Raw genomic sequence first — 19273 nt, forward strand, 5'->3', positions numbered from 1 at the left:
CGACCGTTATGAAGCTTTGCCTCTCAGTAACCGTTAAAACAACTCTGCAGTTGAAAATATTTTCCAAATAACAGATGGAAGGGACACCATTGCTTTGTACTCGACAGCTTAACATTGTAACCTTACAGATAATGTGATAAGATTACTTGTACTTTATGTGCTACAAAAGCAAAATACCTTTTGAAAAATTGACAAGAGTAATATCTTATTATTAACAACATGTCACTCAAACTAATTTGTCTTTATAAGCGCTAAGAATCCTTCAGGGCTTTCATCTTCTACAGGAATCAAGGAGACTCGACAAAATAATCCATAAAAGCTATTTTGCCAAAAACTCTCACTTTCCTAACATGTTCCGCATTCTTAATGAAAAGTTATTGATTCCGGATTCGAAATGAATATACTCCTATAAAGGATATTTTGGACAAACACTATGCAACTTCCTTTTCAGAAAGAACACGACGTTATCTCAAAATGTATTTTGATCAAATGAAAAAGGCAAAAAAACTTGATGCTGCAACATCTCCTCCACTTCTCATACTTTCTATTTGTATAACACTCGTATCCATAATTGGATTTTCTCTCTCTCTCTCCCCTCTCCATCGAAGGGGTATGGATATTCCTTCGAGACTGCTTAAATAGAACATGACTCAACGGGTCTATCAATGAAATTTCCAACAGGTTCAAAAGTAGTCTTAGTTTATCCAACCATAAAGGATTGTCTCCAAAAACTTTATCAAGATCTTCACCGGCCGTGAAACCTGGGAGAATTTGAGACAGGTGGTCGAACACGCTACAACTTGACAATGAGGAAGTATCCATGACTATTCTTCTCTTATATTCTATGGTTCTGCCGCATATTTGATAGAACTAGAGACGATATTTTGGCTGTGGTCTTCATAATAAGCTCCACTATCCAATACCCAAGTAGGAACATACTGAAATTGTTTGGAAACTTTATGCAGTAAACTTGTTGCTTACAATAAACTAAATTGTCATTATATTCTGATATTCTCCAACTCCAAATGAGACCCGACTGGATGCAAAAATTTAGCAACTTCTGCTTTCACATAAAAGTCCAACATCAGGACTTGGCACTGAATAATATTTTTAGCGAAATGCCAGTCAAGTAGATACTCATTCTGATGAAGATTCAGTTTTCATAAATGTTTGCTCCTTGTCCGACAGCGATAGAGTTGTCATTAGTTTGTTGTGACTCGAATAAAAAAGGGGTCCACTGGTGTTTGTCTTGTGGGAATATATATTCCACTATTTGATAAATGAGTTTCAAAAAAGGTTTGCAAACATTCACATGATAAGCTTCTTTGCCAAAATTATGAATGCCAGCTATTGTGGAACTCAAAACGCTGGAACATTTCGGGAAGATGATTCAGTCCTAATGCTCTTACAATCTCCCAACTTTTATGGATGCATCTGGTACAAGACTATGCCGTAATAGAATCATTTCACCCAATCTAGAACAGAAACACAATTGAACATAAACAATAAGAGTAAATATATTTTCAAACTAGAAAGCAAGACTAGGAGGTAATTCAAAGCGACTAATGGATGAAAACAAACTACAAATAGAACGAAGAGGAGGAATATCCAAACATCAAATTTCAATATATCATAAAGCAATCTGTAGAAAGAATAATTTGACAAATATTTCTCTTGTTTGGTGCAGACATCCTTGAACTTCTTGACCTTGTCAATTCTCCGAACAAATTTCATAAAGAAAACCAAAATGATTGGCCATGTAGAGAAAGTATCTAGAATCAGGTCCCATAGATACACCACCCAACAAAGTCTCTACAATAGAAATATGAAATTCCAACATACTGAGAAGACGTATAGCAGTGAAAGTAGTCATTCCCTTTGATGAGGAGAAGGTCTCACTAAAGGCGAAGGTTCAGGAGGAATTCGCTCGATTCTGGTTTTCAGTTAATCCTCTAAAGGATCATCAGAACTCGAAAGAGCTTTAAGGCCTTCCCCAATTCTCTTAAAGCATAAATGACGTGCGTTAAGTAGCACCGCCTGTATAAACATGTATTTGTTTGAAGAATCACTCATGTCCTTCTGAATGATTAGGAAAAAGAAACTTTAGAATAGGCTCATTATGATGCGTCTTATTCTGTACAAAGAACTTGACAGTCTCCTCTGAAAAGGGATCTAAAAGAAGAAAAGAAAATCTTACACGTGAAATACCGACATCTTGTTGTATTAATAGTATCTAATTTCCCTTGCGACAGCAAACATTACAAACGAGCAGACTAACAAACTGCACAAGATTCTAAAAAACTTGATAAACGTCGTGGTCTTGAGTCGGTCCTTAGGTATGCATCAGTTCTTCAAACTTGGTGAATTCGTAACAATCTAAATTTGCGATTTCGTCTCTAAAAAGATATAAATAACATTTTCGTTATTTGCAAGAGTTTCTACAGCCATTTTTTGTAGCTGTTCTTGCAAGAAAGAACTTGAGATAGCCATTCTAAACCTTTTAGACACGTGGCAATTGAATTGTAGCCAATCCACTACAAAAGGTCGTTTCAAAACAAATTCCCCTTGGTCAATAGACAAGGGTGAACTTGACACAAGTAAAGTTCCATTAAGCGTTCAGTTCACGTTCTCCTACACTCTCTACCTTTGCAAAGCCAGGAAACGTATTATTCAAGTTCAAATAGTGCATCAAGTTCACTTTGTCGGGCAAAAAGAGAAACTTTTGGAAATTCTTATCAAACGTGCTTTTTCACTTTCATACGTTTCTGGTGCGCAACACATGTTTCGTCGCCCACCTTATATACACCTCGAAGTCCTAAGGAAAAGAGACAACAAAAACATCTAAAACTTGTGCTATTGTTGACTCTCTATTGACGAGAGGATATTCTATACTTGCAAAGCCTATCCTTTCCAAAGAGAATCTTCTGTAACTTCGAAGACTACAGCTGTGGTAATCAATCCATTTCAGAATCTTTTCAAGTCCAATAAAAGAGTTCATGTCATACAAGGTTAAGAACCCACTTCTTTCACAAAATATTGAACTTCAAATATTTCTCTCATAACAAGTAAGCATTCAATAACGAATAATAACATGACATTCCTAAATATTTTTGGAAAGAGATAAAACTATTTCTTGTAGGGTTGAAATGCCAATATTTCTCGAATGTGGATTATCCACAGACTTGAAAGCGTTCCTTAAATTTGATAAAATGTCTTTGCCAATAAAGTTTTCTACATCAGCTTCAGAAAGAATAACCAATTCACAGTTGTGAGGAATCAAGAATTCTCCAACACTATCGCCAAATGAATAACAACGACTAGAATGATTCAAGTCCTCAGATACAATTGTAGCCAACTTGGTACTCATAATAATCAACATACAATGCCATGTAGGATGACTAGTCAATACTTGATCATGAACTGGTTTTAAAAACTTGTGAGCTTCTTCCAAAATTTCATTCCATCGAATACCACTACGACTCCATCGGCCTTTACAAGCAATACCCACCATCATCAAGTTCTTCTCATTCGTTCTTCCATGCAACTTGAATAATATATCTGGACTATGAAAAGTTGAATGAAATGGAATATATATCTTTTCAAATTCTAAAATTTCTTCCACTATCCTTTCCCATTCATCATTGCTTCCAAATGTCATTCTCTCTGTTCCTAATACAGCTCTGGTACAATGTATAGATTTCATATAATAAGCAGCAGATTCGGAAGAAAATTGTAAATTCATTTCATTCCAAACACGAGACAATTGACCAAGAGTAGAAAACATTGAGCTGTTTGTAGGACGCCGAGAAAAATGTAAATAAAACAGTGTAGCAATAAGACCTTCCAAAATTCGACATTTCGACTCATAAAAGAATTCAACAGATTGAGACTTGAGAGTTTGTAAAAGTAACCATTCTAAACGATCATCCTTTAAGCCTTGGTCAATATATTCAATCAGTAACTTGGGAATCAACACTTCATAGCGTTCGTTGCGGTCTGGTTCTATAACCAATCGACGATAGAGACACATATCTGTAACTAGATCAAACAAAAACACATCAGAATTTGAGCTCATTTGCACAGTTTCATCAAAATCAAATCGAATACGATACAAAGATAATAACCAAAGCATTCTTAACAAGCGCTTACGCTGCTCACTGAGACTTATCAGACGAGGTAAGAATGGCGCAACACAATAATTTGTTACTAGAAAGCTATTCATTATGATCAAGAAGGTTTCCTTAGATAATAAGAAATTGTTGTTGGATGATTTATACAGCAAAAGGTAACTGATTGCTCGAACAAGTAAACCAGGAACACCACCAGTCAATTCCAACAACAATTCTGCAAGTTCACTAGTTGAGAAGTCTTCGTGACAAAGAATTTCTGAAACCTTTGGGCTCCCAGGGAATAAAAAGGAAGAACTTTTCTCCAAATGTTCCACGATACTATGGTTCTCAAGCGGCGAAAGAGGAATAAACACTAACTGAACCCTTGAGACTGAAGCTACGTAATTATATATATTTAAGCCTTCACTTTTCCCAACAACAATAAAAAACAAGTCGGGTTCTTCACACAACTCACGAATAATACCGAAAAAGTCGTTGTAAGGTCGAACTCTACCGCCGTGGGTTCTCTTGAAATGAAATTCGTCGAGACTTTCGTCTAGGACACCAACTTCATCAAATGCTATAAGAAGATATTGATCCGAAGGAATGTTTAAGATTGAACGGAATTTCTGAACCACAGCATCAGTCCTAAGTTTCAGTTCCTTGAAACATTCGTCCGGGTCTGGTTGCGGAAGACCTGACTGCAAACAAGCAACCTTTATTAACAAATAGTAGACTGCCCACTCAAGGTTGCGTTTTTCTTCGGTGGGGAGAGTGGGCTTTAGCAGCCTTAGGTCGATGTAAAGCAACGAAGCCCTTTTCAGCTTCTCCAGAAAGGTTCTCCTCAAAGGGTTCCAAGCAAAAGTCGACAGGGAAGTTTCACTAAACCATCGCACCAACTCCAAATAGGTTACATAAAACGTGGTCTTGCCAGAACCGAACATGTGCGGAGCGAATGGTATGGTCAAGCGATAGTTGTTACTACTTGTTACAACCCTGAGTTGTTCTCTGTTGCTATGAAGATCATACAGTTCTTTTGTCACTCGAACAACATCTCTTTCACGATCTACCACAACAGACTTAAAGTTGTCCACAGCTTTCCACTTTTCATCCAAGCTCGCCATCGCCAAAATAAAATTGAATAACCTGTGGTTTATTTTTGAGTATAAATATAAATAAATAAACAATTGACTGTTTGCCATTCACAACAACAACAACGAAAACAGTAAAGGATACCAACCCAACTTCTTCTCTGTATCAACTGATGACTATGGCATACCCTTTAGGGCTTGGACTGAGATGACTTGAACTATAGAAGAACGATCAATATGGCTTTTTCAACTATCAATATTCTTATTCTCGTATGCTAATATAATGGTAACTCTCATAGGGTACAAGAAGGATTGGAAGGAAGCCAATGTTTATTTCACAAGTTTTTTATGCTCTTTGAGAGTATAAAGCTATTAAACATGGCCCATTCTCAAATAGATAAGAAAGTTTCTTTCAGAATTTTCGAGAGTAGTCATGAGAGTTCCGAGAAATATAGATTGTTCATGAAGAATTTGTTCCATAGACGTCTCTCTCTAGATTTTCTGTATTTTATGGAACAGTTTTTACGTCACTTTTGCTTCATTTCGAAACACGGAACTAGAGTATGAACCAAGTCATTCTCTTTTGTAATCTACCCAAAAGCTCCAGTTGAAATATATTATTTAGTAGAAATGCAGAAACCCGCAAGCACAACACTCCTTTATTCTCAGCAATCATCAAATTCCTTTCTTACGATATCATGACAACTAGCAGCTTATCACTAAAGCTACAAAAATTGATGATAGCAAAAGACAAACCAAAACAAACGTGCAAAGAAGGATCCAAAATATCTCGTGGTTTTATCAAATCTCAGAAACAACATTGACTCACACAAGTGTATCATCAATACTCAATTTCTGTAAGAGTCAATAACTCCTGTCTCTTTCTCCTCTGAAAATAGTGGCATTTGATACTGTGGATTCTGTTAAGAGGAGAAAAGATATTTTCAAGAAAAATTCAATTCAGTCGAATTGAGTCTATTCTATCTATTCTCTTCTCGTATATTGTCATTGCATAACATTTGAATCATAGTTGAATTCCCTCTCCCCAATAGCCCACTATATAGTTGAGGTGTTTTTGAAGGTAAACATGACTGTTTAGGTTTGAAGGTTTTCACTGCCTCCTCTTGAACTTTGTAGAAACCACAAATTGTGAACATAGATAAGAAAGCAAACTATATAAAACACAAAGCTGCCTTAGGGCATGGATAACTCCAAGAGAACTCTTATTTCTTCCAATACGAAGAAAACAAAACTTTTAAAAGCTCTGCAAATTCAAGGAAAGATTTGTTCCGCTGCAGTTGTCTCCTACTCTTTTCCCACTCTCTCATCCATCAGCTCGTTGAATGAGTCATAATACAAAAGTTATTCGTGTTAGACACTAGGCAGAAGACTCTCGCGAAATATAACCTGACGGGTACGTTGGTGGAGGCTTCTCCTTAGATATTTGTAACAAGAATCAAAGACAACTCAAAGTTTTGTATAAACAAACTGTCTACATGTACAAGAAACGTTCATTTCCATTAGGGACAAGTCAAACATAAAGAAGAAAAGATAAAGTTTTATCCAAATTGCTCTAAAAAGAAGGAAAATGTCTCTTTCAACTTTGTATTATTCAGCAGAATAAAATTGTGCAGAGTCAAATTGATATTGTGATTATCCAAACTGGTAAAGGTCTTATTCTCTTAAATATACTAGATAAATTTCGTCTACTAGTGAAAAGAAAAGAATATAAACGTAGAAATAATGGAAAAATAAGAATCTTTCATCTCCTCTTGGCAAAGTAACAAAGAAGGTGAATCTTGAAATATATGTGCAAGGAGAAGCGAAAGCATCACCACTTTTACCGTTGTTATACTAGTCAAAAAGTCTCAAAAAGTTCTTTAGGTGGAGAACGAACCAATAGCCTTGAATCGTTTGAGGTTCGATCCTCCTTGACGTAAGTAGTTTATGTACGAATTTGTGTATAGACAAAAGTATTCCCAACCTTTGGTCAGTTTTTTATTATCGTCCTGTTCTCTGTATACTTTCCAATTCTAGAGTTGAATATACGATTTATTCTTCTTTATAACTCGTAATCGAACAAAGATTGCTCCTAGAGCGTAATTTGCATAGAAGGAAAGGTTCTAGTTCTCACAATGCAAGCCAAACAGAGTTAACGTCATTGAAATTAGAAAATGACAATTTTACACCTTTAAGCAGTTTTCCTAAATTTTGAGTGACCAACAAAGAAAGGTTCTCAGAACGAAAACGAGTCAAAAACTGGTTGTAGCAAAACCGTTCTTGATTTGTTATCAAAATAGGGTCACAAGAAGTTTAAAATTTACCTTGCAGAGACAAGATTGATCAAACTCAACTCTGTTAAAAGGCTACAGTGTCGCTAGGGAGTTGAGAGGACCTTTGATACGACACTGTTCTTCTCGTTTCACAACAATACTGAGAAGTGAGATTGAATGTATCTAGCACACTTATTGTTCCAGAAACTTTTTACATATCTCCAAGTGGAATATTTTCTTTCATAAAACTCACTAGTCACTCAAAATAATATATCTCCAGTGAAAGGAGACAATACAAAGCAATCCTTCTCATAACAATCCAATTAGAAATGAACACAATGGTTTGATTGTTGGATAAAAAGGAAGGCTCAGTGAGTATTGTCAACGCTGTGGACCTGATTCAAGTTTGCTAGTGAAACTTTTCAGACTTTAATTTCTAAAACGAATTCGTCGTTTGATTTAGTTGGACAAGTGAATTTCTATTATCTACGTTTCTTTTTTAAGCCCTTCAAATGTTTCTTTTAGAACAATCCATCGAGTCCTGAGCTCTGAGTTCCAAGTAGACTGTAGTTTCTTTTTAGTATTTACAACTTTTATTATCTCTTTGGAATTTATATACTTTATGCAACACTTGTTTTTATTTCACTTCTGGTCTTGTATGGAAATTTGAGATTAGCGTTGTCGAGAAGAGAGCAAAGACAGAGGAATTCAAGCTGTCGTTGAGTGTTGGTAGATTAATCAATTAGTTGTCTCACAAGTTTGTTTATTTCTATCGATAATTGTTTCAGAGCAGTTTTGCGTATTTATTAGCAGTTGAAAGTCCTGTAGTCTGTTGTTGAGATTCTGAGAATCAGGCTTGGGGCTATTATTTCAAAGATATTCTACAAGAACAAGAAACCAGTCAGACACTCAGTTGAGTCTTTTAGTCAGTACACAGAATAACATTCCGTATAGTAGTTTTTTGCCTTCTATATGACTCTTTTCACGATGGAAAAATCGGTCCGTAACTCTGCAACAGGCATTTCTCAGAATAGCATAGGAAAGTCTTGAGTCCATCATCGCACATTTTCAATGATTGTATTGTTGTGCTTTTAGATCAATTCTCTATTGATACGAGTATATATTTTGAAATATCATGGATGTGGGGCTTTAGATAACGAAAGCTGAATAAACTTGTATTTTGAAAGCAAGGGAACAGTTTTTAGTTCAAAATATACTCAACTTGTTGGGAACCGTGAAATAAAGCAAGCAAAAGAGCATTGCTGAAAGTCATGGTTATGTCCACCTGGTAAAATGTTTTGACGATAGCGACTGTAGCTACTAGTCCGTTTTGAGAAACGCCTTTGTTTTTATGAATTACGGGGTTTACCGAGGGTGAAATATGTCTAAAACGATACATAAGTCGTAAGAGTGATAAAAGTGGAACTAGTATTAATGCTGTTTCTGAAAGGCATCTATTGCAAATCGTCTTTGGTCCTTATATAGTTGAAGAGGAGGGTAACATTAGTAGTACGGTGTGAATGGGAAACAATGCGACTTGTGTGAAACAGTATTTGCCTTTTCAAGAGTGCTGCTGATCTGTTTTTTTCCCAACACACTGAAAGTCATGCTGTTGAAAGTAGTGGTAGTTGTAGCTGTCAAAAAGTGAAAAGGAAACTTCACATTTTGTGCAAACAGCTTGCGTTTGGATAGTATACAAAGTAGCTCTGAAAGAAACTCATGAAGGATGGGTTGAACTTCTACAATATTACACAAGCGCAAACATTGATGCAATCGTGTCCGACTAGAGTTTTTGGTTTGACTCTGAAAATAAAGTCCAACTTTTGGTAGATAATTCCTAGAAAGCATACGCAGACGAACAAAGTAGTTTGCACATAGACACAAACCATAAAGCATTTTTCGATTATCGCAGCAAAATCAAACCATTCGCCACTACTCGAAATTCAACCACAGCAACAACAACAAATATGAGCCCAAGCCTACTACAGTATGGCACAGTCATCAATTCTACAAAGAGAATGACTCCTGCTTCTATCTTTTACTCCTTTCTTCGTTGTTGGCATGAGCGGAAAAGTGCAATTGTTTTATTTACTTCGAATTGTAAAAAGACAACAACAACAACAACAACAGAAAGAAGATAGTGTATTGGTTAGTAGTACATGGAATATTAATAATAGTTTTTGTCATAAAAGTACGAATTTGACCTATTTTTTACCATAAAGGAAAATTGTATTGTTGACTCTACAAAAGAAAAAGGCATTATTTGCACACTTAAAAGCTATTCCTGCACCTCACTATCAGTAGAACTAAATACGGTCCTGATTTTGAACAACAAATAGAGTATCCAGTTGCTTTTAATGGTCGATTTTCGATTTTGCTTCTACATGTTTGAGACTAATCTTTACCTTTTGATTCTTGAAACGAACTTATTTGTTATCTCATGATAGTGTGATGAAGCAATTAGTCGTCATTTCTTTTCCGAAAACGTCGACGTACAACCTTTCAGAAGCTTTTTTCATTGGAAATCTCTATCACATAGAATCTCTTTGTCCCGTGACAGTTGTGTTGCATTTGGAGGGGTGGACAATTGATAGTCCAAGTGATCAATTCGAGATAGTTTCGTCAGTTGAATCAATTAATCTTTGACAAGTGAACTTGCAGCATCATGAAAGTGTACAACATACTGTTTCCAGTGATCTAGAATCTACTACTGATCTATCTGAACATATTGTAATGCTCTCATGTTAAAACCATCTTATGGGTATTTGTGCTCCAGAACATTTCCATCTTACATGTTCGACCCTAAGACCAGCTTCATATGAAGTTAGTCATCTAATCGATAAGGATAGGAAAATATCTCTATTTCGTTTTTTCTCTTCTTCATCGGCGTAATTGTAGAATGGTGAAAATCTTGTTCTTTAGAGTTGTAATATGTTCGAAAAACAATAGAATGCTCATTGTACAAGAAAAGGGATGAAGATGATAGAAAGTAGTATTCGAAGACTGCGGGATGATGTCAATTCAAAGAAAAAATCAACTAGATTGCAGTCAAAGTTCTATATAAACTATCTGCTGGGAATAGAAATTGAACTTGTCTTAGTACGAAATACTGGTTGTTTTCCCTTATTCTTATGAATTGTTATAAAAGACAAAAATTTATGTTTTACATAGTATATACTTTTCAATGAAAGAATATAGAAAGGTTAGTTGAAAGAAATTCAAGGAAAAGAAGTAAATGAATGCTTCCATGGTTTCACAGGGTTAAAATATCAGACCTATAATTTACAGATTTTGAGGTTGATCCTCACAAAAAGCAGAATCAATTCTGTGATTTTTACACAAGTAGCAGCAAAAAACATGAATTGATAGTCATGTTCTAACTTCAGGACTTTTATTGTTATCCTTTGATGCTTGAACTCTTTTCACAACCTTTGGTGGTTTTCATCCACCTCTTAATCTTGAACTATTACCACAATTGATTCAAGTCATAAATGACAATGTATTTATGCCGTACCAATACCTTGTTCCTATTGATGAGTTGAATTTGAATCTAATTTCAGAGTGACATCCGAAACAATTCTGGTTACAGCCGTATTGAACGAAGTAATAATCACTTACTTGCTTTAGAGTACTCTGAATCTTACCACTTCTAGTTAAATCTCAACGGGATATGGCACAATTATTTTATTAGATACGTAAGAAAAGGTCTTCTCAAACGTATCTAGAAACTGTTCACTGTTTTGTATTACTTGAATTGTGTACTGGATTCAGTGATTTACTGTTCATTGGAAAGAAAGTAAGATATTTCTTGATACTGCTCATTTAAAATGACATTTTGTGTAAGAGTTGGTCATTTGTTAATTACTAGTCGAATATCTCATCAAGATGAAATTCTGTTTCATAAGTTTGTGAAATGTCCTCTATGGTTGATTCAACTTTTGAATTCTTAGAGATTACACTGAATTAATCGAACTCATTTAGTCCTTATCCCGAGAAAAACGATTTTCCATATAGTATTAATAGCAGTATTATTATTAAGGATACCGAGAACTAGGGAGCTGAAGACTTGGTTTGAGAAAGATTTGGTAGTGTTTGAGTGTCCAATAATTCCTCCGTGATACTTGCACTTTATTTGCGATACCGGATATGTATTTCTTGATCGTTTCATCCTAGATAGCTTCGCGAATCGACTCAAGCCGTGAATCGCATTATACCTTTGCAGCGCCACGAATATGTTACTACTAGTTTATATATTTTGATATTAACTAGTTGTTTGTTCAGATATAAATACGTCAAACTGTACTTGATTCAATTGATTACTACTTGTCTTGAAGTGCTTTCAGTAATATCATTTCGTTCCAACCAAGCATTACTGGGTACGCTATAGTTACTTCACAGACAAGAATCAGGAATCAGATTTCAATCTTTTTTCAAGTATTCGCATCTAAATGCGTTGATTGTTAGAAACGTTCAAAGTTGGCTATTGAAATATAGCCCTAGCAATGAATGGAGTCAATGTTCGACAAGATAACGGCACAACTCGATGCACAAAAAGTTGAATCAACGTTTCCATTCAAAATCAATTGTTTGATAGTAAGACTAATATACGTTGTTATTTTTTAGGGGTATCTACGAGAGAGTTGGTTGAATTGTCATTATGTGGACATTGGGTTATCCAATAGAGTTTCTGTTAGATAGTGTTTGTATAAGATGGATTCTTTAAGGTAGAATTGATACTCTATTGACCACTAGTTGTCGAGTTGATAAAGACTTGGCATCTTTGCACTTGAAATCTCGCTGTTGTATGTACAGAGTCTTTATATCCGAAGCAGTGTTTTATGTGGTCTTTAGGCACCCTGTAAGCTTGATTCAGCGTCGAATTGTCCAAGATTATCTCGATTTGCCTAAAGTATTCTAGTCCTTACTCTAAAAGGATGATTTACAGACTATTATTTGGATTACTTAAAATCAAGTCGAAGATCAATTCATGCGAGAATCACTGCGTAAGAATCCGAATTACAGAAAAGTATCAATGTTTCCCTTGATATTTGTATGCTGTGTGCACTACTGGGCAGCCATAATTCAATTTAGGTACATCTGTGGATTCAATTTCATATTGAATGACAATGTGTTCCTAGAACATTGAGAACATGTTACTATTGATGAGCATAGATCAATCAGCATCCACCATTCTTGTATCTGTACGGAATTCAATTGAACTTTGTTTGAATCCAATGACTCCTATCAATATTGGTGTAGAACGTTCTCGCTTTACTGCCTTGGCACCAAGCTCAACTTGCGTCATAGAATCATTATTTTTTTTGATAAAGATATTATGTTAAAAGTCTATTGCTTGTTTCTATTGACTGGTCGGAGAGCAGTCATCATATTGTTATCTTATCTTTTCAAGAAAGTCGGAATAATTACTGAACACTAAAAACTGAACTTTAATTGTAAAAAAGTATGACAGCGATAAACTATACTATTCATAGACCACAGAATCATTTGATTTAGAACAAGATTCAACTAGGTTGTAGACGATTGGTCACAAACGAGCCGCAAAGAGAAGCAATGTAACCTTGCTGATACAAGCTACTGAATCTCTTTTTTTATGTTGATATGTTATGTAGTACAAGATGAAGAAAATGATTCCTTTCATTTCAACTTTTATACAACTCGCTAAACAAAAGAATACAACAATTTGCATTGGAAGAAAATGTATGATGAAAGATATAAGGTGAAAAAAGAAAGAAATGGCTTCCTAGTTCAATAGACTACAGAGATAGTGTTATGAGCCAAAAGTCTTGACTTTGATTCTATTAGAAACATCAACGATATTCTGGTCGTCATTAGTAGAAAAAGTATTCCCTACTATTACCTCATACTGGTAACAGTAGAATATTTTTGGTACTTTGTTTTGCTTACCCATTCTACTGATATGCATGACCTGTATTTGAACACCATAAGATAAAAAGTAGGCTGTTAAAACAAAATGGTTAATGTAAGTGTATTTCATGACATCCCTAATCGTTACAAATTGCCCAAAGCTTCAAAGACCTGATTACTTTAGGCATTCTTTATCCTTTTCACACTCACCTTATTCTTTTTCTTCCTTTTTTTTCTTATTAAAAATGAATATCATACAATCCTTACTGATAGAAGACAATCAAATTTCTATTCAAAAAGGCAAAGCGTAGAATAAAGCAAGGAATACACAATCTTACTTGCAGAATCATTATTTGCATCTTTGTAGATATTATTCTCTATATAGCTGTAACTTTCTTTACCAGTTTGAAAAGTTTACACAACAACATTTATAGGAAGAACAATATTAAGTTTATGATTCAACTCGATCCCGATACTAGTATTCCATGAATAAGGATATCCTACTCATCATACTCGACGAATGGTTTTAGATTCGAACTAATCAATCTATCTTATGTCAATCAACAACTTGACCAGAAAAAAGTTGCTTGTATTTATTTCCATTGCAAAAATTATTGAGGTCTTGGTATAAACTGGCAGAAATGATTACAAAAGCAGAATTTACTATCTGATTTGCACATTTGACGACAACAATAACAGCAACTCTTAGAAGAGATAGGACAACACTTCTCACTACAGCATTATTCTCGAAGAGTCATAAACATAGTATTTCATCTATAGTTCCTCATTCATTTAGAATTATGATTGGTGTTTTACGACCACTCGCTTTCCCTATATTAAAAACTCAATACATTCCTGAATTGTGGAACGGATATATTTTTCCATCTAATCGACAAGACTAGAGACAATAGGGATATGAGCTAGTGTCCAGGAATCAGTTTAAATTCAACTGATTTTAAAAGATCATAGTTTCGGCTATGTTGAATCGAGTTTAAACTGTATTGAGTGGAGAAACAAGCGACTGTGCAAAACAGGGCAATCAACCATCAAACTAGTGAATAAGCCAGGTGCTTTGCTTGAGAGAATCAGAACAATGTCGTCGGATTAAGAGCAATTTATTTTTTCTTTAAGCACCTTTCATTCTCTTATTCACGGAGCCTTACCTATAGAATTGCACGAGTTCGTCATAAATAGAATATTATTGGTTTCTGTCATATCATTCATGCCTAAAGACAAGCTCGATTTTAAGTTGCAGAAAGAGGGACTGTAATCTATCCTGGCCACTTTTGTATTGAACTTGGTGTCAAATAGAACGACTTGACCTTGTCCATTTGAATTCATATTTTCTTATGAATACTGTATTTGAAGAGTACCTATTATATGCTATTCGAATTTACCCTTAGCTTTTTTTTCACTGTTTATCATACAGCAAATCCTGTAACTTAGTTCATAAAAGCCTTGGTATCGTTGAGACTATCAAGTTCTATGGCAATGAATTGTACAGTTTTGATAGAACCAAGTTGTCACCAATCTGTTTCATCAAGGATCGATTTGATAGTGGGACATAAATAATGCCGCAGCTAACTACAAAATCATAAACATACGAGACAATTCAACTCAACTGAAAGGAACTGTATGCTCAGCAACTTTTAGAGATCATTACCATTTTAAATAGAAGAACGCAAACATTCGGTTTATGTTGTTTGAAAGATTTGAATCCACACGACAACTTGAGAAGATTGACGAAGAAGCACTTTGATCCTAACCTTTGATTGTTAGTACTTCAAGTCATGCTGAGACATATGGTTATGTCCGTTTACTTCCTTTGGTGAAAAAAGTTGTCCCTTACCTTTGTTATATTAAGCTATTACAAAATCAAGTTAATAACCTGGTACAGCTTTTACTAGTACAGGGTGCCTTTCACAGCAGACTCTTTGTTATCTTTATGGATGAAGAATTGAGCTTGGCTTGTGTTGATTCATTGACTGATTGATTGATTGTTTTGTGTCATACTAGCCTATTTACTCATCAAGTGACAAATAATCGCACTCGGACTTGTAAAATTGACTGATTCCAGTATTTGAGGAATAGTAGTAAAACAACTCTATTCAAAAAGGTGACCTAAGAATTCACTTTAGACAGATTGTTGATTTGCGAGTCAAAGACAAGTTGTACCATAGAAAAAGATTTATACAAGGTACGTGATATAGATAGGAGTAGTTTCATTGTTCATTCTCCAGTTGAATACGGACTGGATTGGACAGTGCTAATAGAATAAAATGGGTTGTTTGAACCACACTGGGTTGTCCGTCTATTATGAGTTTTTAGCTCATCAAGATATTTTATCGTGGCACTATAAAACTCTCTGTCCCATAAGAAGAGTCGTTATACCCTAGACTTTGGGTCATATAGTATTTATATATCCTCAATAGTCTATTTAATACAGATTGCTTCACGACTGTAAGAATTTACTGGAAGAATTTACCCAAGTAGACTTGGCAGACGAAATACCAACGAGTACTAGTATTCTTTCATCTAAATACACAGAGGACAATCTAGTTGATAGTTTTCTTGACAAGAATCATAACTAGAGAAAATCCCCACATTCTCTCCTCATAGTTGCAAATAACTTTCTAATACTAAACAGATCGTTGACCGAAACTCGTTTGAATCCATTGTTTCCAGAATTGACCCAATGTTGAATCATATTGCTATACTCTAAAATGAAGATTTTGTTGTTGCCATAGGGTCTGATTCTGCATAATATGCTGAGCACCAATATACACACTTTTTACTGATTTTTTCTGCTAATGGGAAAGATGGGCAATTTGGAAAGAGTGGCCAATTAGGAATGGGCCCGCGCAATTTTGACTTGAAAATTGCCATTGTGGGCTGGGGGAAGAATGGGTAAATTGGAAATGGGAGAGTGGGGAAATTGCGATGGGGGAAAGAGAGGGGGGCACCCACCCAAAGGTGATCGCGATTTGAAATTGCCATTGTGGGTGGGGGGAAGAATGGGCCCATTTGAAAATGGGAGAGAGGGGAAATTACGATGGGGAAAATGGTTGGGGAAAGGGGCCAATTTGGGCCAACCAACCACAAAGGTGATCGTGATTTGAAATTGCCATTGTGGCGGGCTGGGAAAGAATGGGTAAATTGGAAATGGGAAAGAATGGGAAAATTGCGATGGGGGAAAATGAGTGGGGAAAGGGGGTGAGCGAAATTGGAGAAGAGGGGCCAACCCAAAGGCGATTGTGTTGATTTGAAAATTGCCATTATGGATGCAGGGAAGAATGGGTAAATTAGAAATGGGGGCATTTGAAATTGAGGACAGTGTGCAAAGAGGACTGAGTGTGAATTGAAAATTTTGGGAGTGTCCGTATAGGAAGGGTGTTTGAAAAATTCCAATTCGAAAAGCAAAAAAGATTGAAATTTGAACTTTAGTTATATTTTATGAGATAGAAGTAATAGAAAGTTCAATTACATACTGTTCACATACTGTTTTTATGCTTTCATAATGCGTTTTTACTCTAAAACAATCTTCCTATTAAATTTCTAAAGAAAATATAATAACAATTTAATATAGTTAATTGAAACATTGAAAACATTATAAAAAAATTTAATCATTGACTTAATTTTCAACTATTACAATTAAATATTCAAAGTAAATATGATATAAAAACATAAAACTCAACAAAACAAAAAAAGAATTAATTTTAAAGACTATATTTGTACATTATCCACTAAATTGACAAAAATAAATAATTTTTAGTTTAGTTTGACAATATTTACTAAAAAGACACACAACAAAAATAAAAACAATAAGCAAAATTTGAAAGCAACCTTGACACGAAAAAATACAAACACGCAATAAACGCAAAGATTACTTTTGTTAAAAGTTAATAACAAAAAAAGTGAAAACTAACCAATAAAAAAAGAGAACATAGTCGTCGAAAGTATAGAAAGAAAGATTTTTATTCAAAGAAATACACATATTTAAAAGGATCAAGTAAAATGGCGCAAAAAAATAATGAACGAACTGGAAAAAACAAAGAACTGCATTTGGTAAATTGCCATTTGATGAGAGAATATGTATGGGGGAATGAAATGGTCGATTGCGGGTAAAGGATGGTAGTGCAACTTTGGTTTGAAAATTGTCTTGGAGAGTGGGGATGGAGGGAAAAAAGGGGCAAATCGGAAGTGGAAGAGGGATGGGGAACAATTGTGAATTGGAAATTGCCATGGGGGAAAATGAATGGGGGGAAGAAAGGGCAAATTTGGAGAGGGGTCAACTCGAAATGTAAATGGGCAATTGTGATTTGAAAATTGCCATGGGGGAAAATGAGTGGGAGGAAGGATTGAGGCCAATTGGGAAGAAAGGGGCCAACCCAGAGGCGGATTGTGATTTTGAAATTGCCATTATTGTTGGTGGGTGGGGAAGGATGGGTAAATTGGAAATGGGAAGGGATATTGAAAACNGTAAGGACAGTGTATGAAAAGGACAGAGTAATTTGAATTGAGGAAATTAAGAAAATACGATAAGGGTGTTTGTGAGAAATTCAAATTTTAAAAGTAGAAGAAAAAGAGTTGACCTTCAATTATATTTTATGAGATGAAGGTAGTAGTAAGATTGACGACATACTGTTCATATAATATTTCTATATTTTAATAGTACAACCTCAGTCCAAAAAATTTTTTTTTTAAACTTAATAAAACTATGCTAACAAAATACTATAGTTAATTAAAACATTGAAAATGTAAATAAAAAAATTTATTACCGCCTTGATTTTCAACGCTTATATGTCAATGTTTCAAAGTAAATTCTATTTCGACACAATAAATTGAATAAAGCAAAAAAAATTTATTAATAAAAAAACATAAATAATAAAGTAGCTACGTAATGGACAAGAGAAGATAATTTTTTGTTTCAAAATAATTACTAAAAAAAGAAACCACAGATGCAAAAATAATTAACTAGAATTAATCGCAACATAAACAAAAAAAATAGAACCATGACAATTACCAAAAAATTTAATTTTAAACAACAGTAAATTGCAAAATAGATACCAATCTATGCGAGCGATAAGACACAATTTTAAATGATACACAAAAAGAAGTTGCATTTAAGGGATTAAAGATGTCCAAAAAAAAATAAGTAGGATACAGTTTAGAAATAAAAATAATAGAAATAAACCGAGAAAACCAAAAATTGCAATAACTTTACTTTTTCAAAAGTAGAGTAATTGTGTAATGTCACGAAGGTCAATTTTCTTTTGTTATGGTTATTAAGTTTTATTAAGTTATATTAGGGTTTATTAAGTTTTATGGGGGAACGAAATGGTCGATTGCGGGTAAAGGATGATAGTGCAACTTTGGTTTGAAAATTGTCTTGGAGGGAATGGGGAAAAAAGGGGCCAATTGAAAGTGGAAGAGGGATGGGGGTCAATTGTGAATTGGAAAATGTGCATGGGGGAAAATGAGTGAGGGGAAGAATGGGGGCCAAATTGGAAATGGGGCAACTCGAAATGTAGATGGGCAATTGTGATTTGAAAAATGCCATGGGGTAAAATGAGTGGGAGGGGAGGAAGGATTGGGGCCAAATTGGAAATGGGTCAATTCGAAATGTGGATAGGCAATTGTGATTTTGAAATTGCCATGGGGAAAATGAGTGGGAGGAAAGATTGGGGCCAATTGCAATTGGGAAGAAAGGGGGCCAACCCAGAGGCAGATTGTGATTTTGAAATTGCCATTATTGTTGGTGGGTGGGGAAGGATGGGTAAATTGGAAATGAAAAGGGGCGTTGAAAACTGTAAGGGCAGTGTCAGTGTCTGAAAAGGACAGGGTGGTTTGAATTGAGGCATTTGGGAAAATACGAGAAGGGTGTTTGTGAGAAATTCAAATTTTAAAAGTAGAA

At 35.0% G+C, this 19273-nt stretch overlaps 3 protein-coding genes across 3 annotated transcripts; 1 reads left to right on the forward strand and 2 right to left on the reverse strand.

The window, feature by feature from the left end:
* Nucleotides 1-2510: 2510 nt before the first annotated feature.
* Nucleotides 2511-5355, reverse strand: Gasu_36780 (archaeal ATPase). The gene has a single exon (XM_005705407.1). The coding sequence runs from the start codon at nt 5231-5233 to the stop codon at nt 3101-3103; it is 2133 nt and encodes a 710-aa protein (XP_005705464.1). The 5' UTR covers nt 5234-5355; the 3' UTR covers nt 2511-3100.
* Nucleotides 5356-16962: 11607 nt separating this feature from the next.
* Gasu_36790 (uncharacterized protein) lies at nt 16963-17625 on the reverse strand. Its single transcript, XM_005705408.1, has 2 exons — nt 17286-17625; nt 16963-17245 (listed from the first exon to the last, which is right to left on the reverse strand). Exons 1-2 carry the CDS (start codon nt 17600-17602, stop codon nt 17128-17130), a joined length of 435 nt encoding a protein of 144 aa, XP_005705465.1. The 5' UTR covers nt 17603-17625; the 3' UTR covers nt 16963-17127.
* Nucleotides 17626-17665: 40 nt separating this feature from the next.
* Gasu_36800 (uncharacterized protein) lies at nt 17666-18088 on the forward strand. Its single transcript, XM_005705409.1, has 2 exons — nt 17666-17838; nt 17890-18088. Exons 1-2 carry the CDS (start codon nt 17691-17693, stop codon nt 17973-17975), a joined length of 234 nt encoding a protein of 77 aa, XP_005705466.1. The 5' UTR covers nt 17666-17690; the 3' UTR covers nt 17976-18088.
* The last annotated feature ends 1185 nt before the right edge of the window (nt 18089-19273 follow it).

The sequence above is a fragment of the Galdieria sulphuraria genome (assembly GCF_000341285.1).
Source record: "Galdieria sulphuraria unplaced genomic scaffold scaf_30, whole genome shotgun sequence".
NCBI classification, from domain to species: Eukaryota; Rhodophyta; class Bangiophyceae; order Galdieriales; family Galdieriaceae; genus Galdieria; species Galdieria sulphuraria.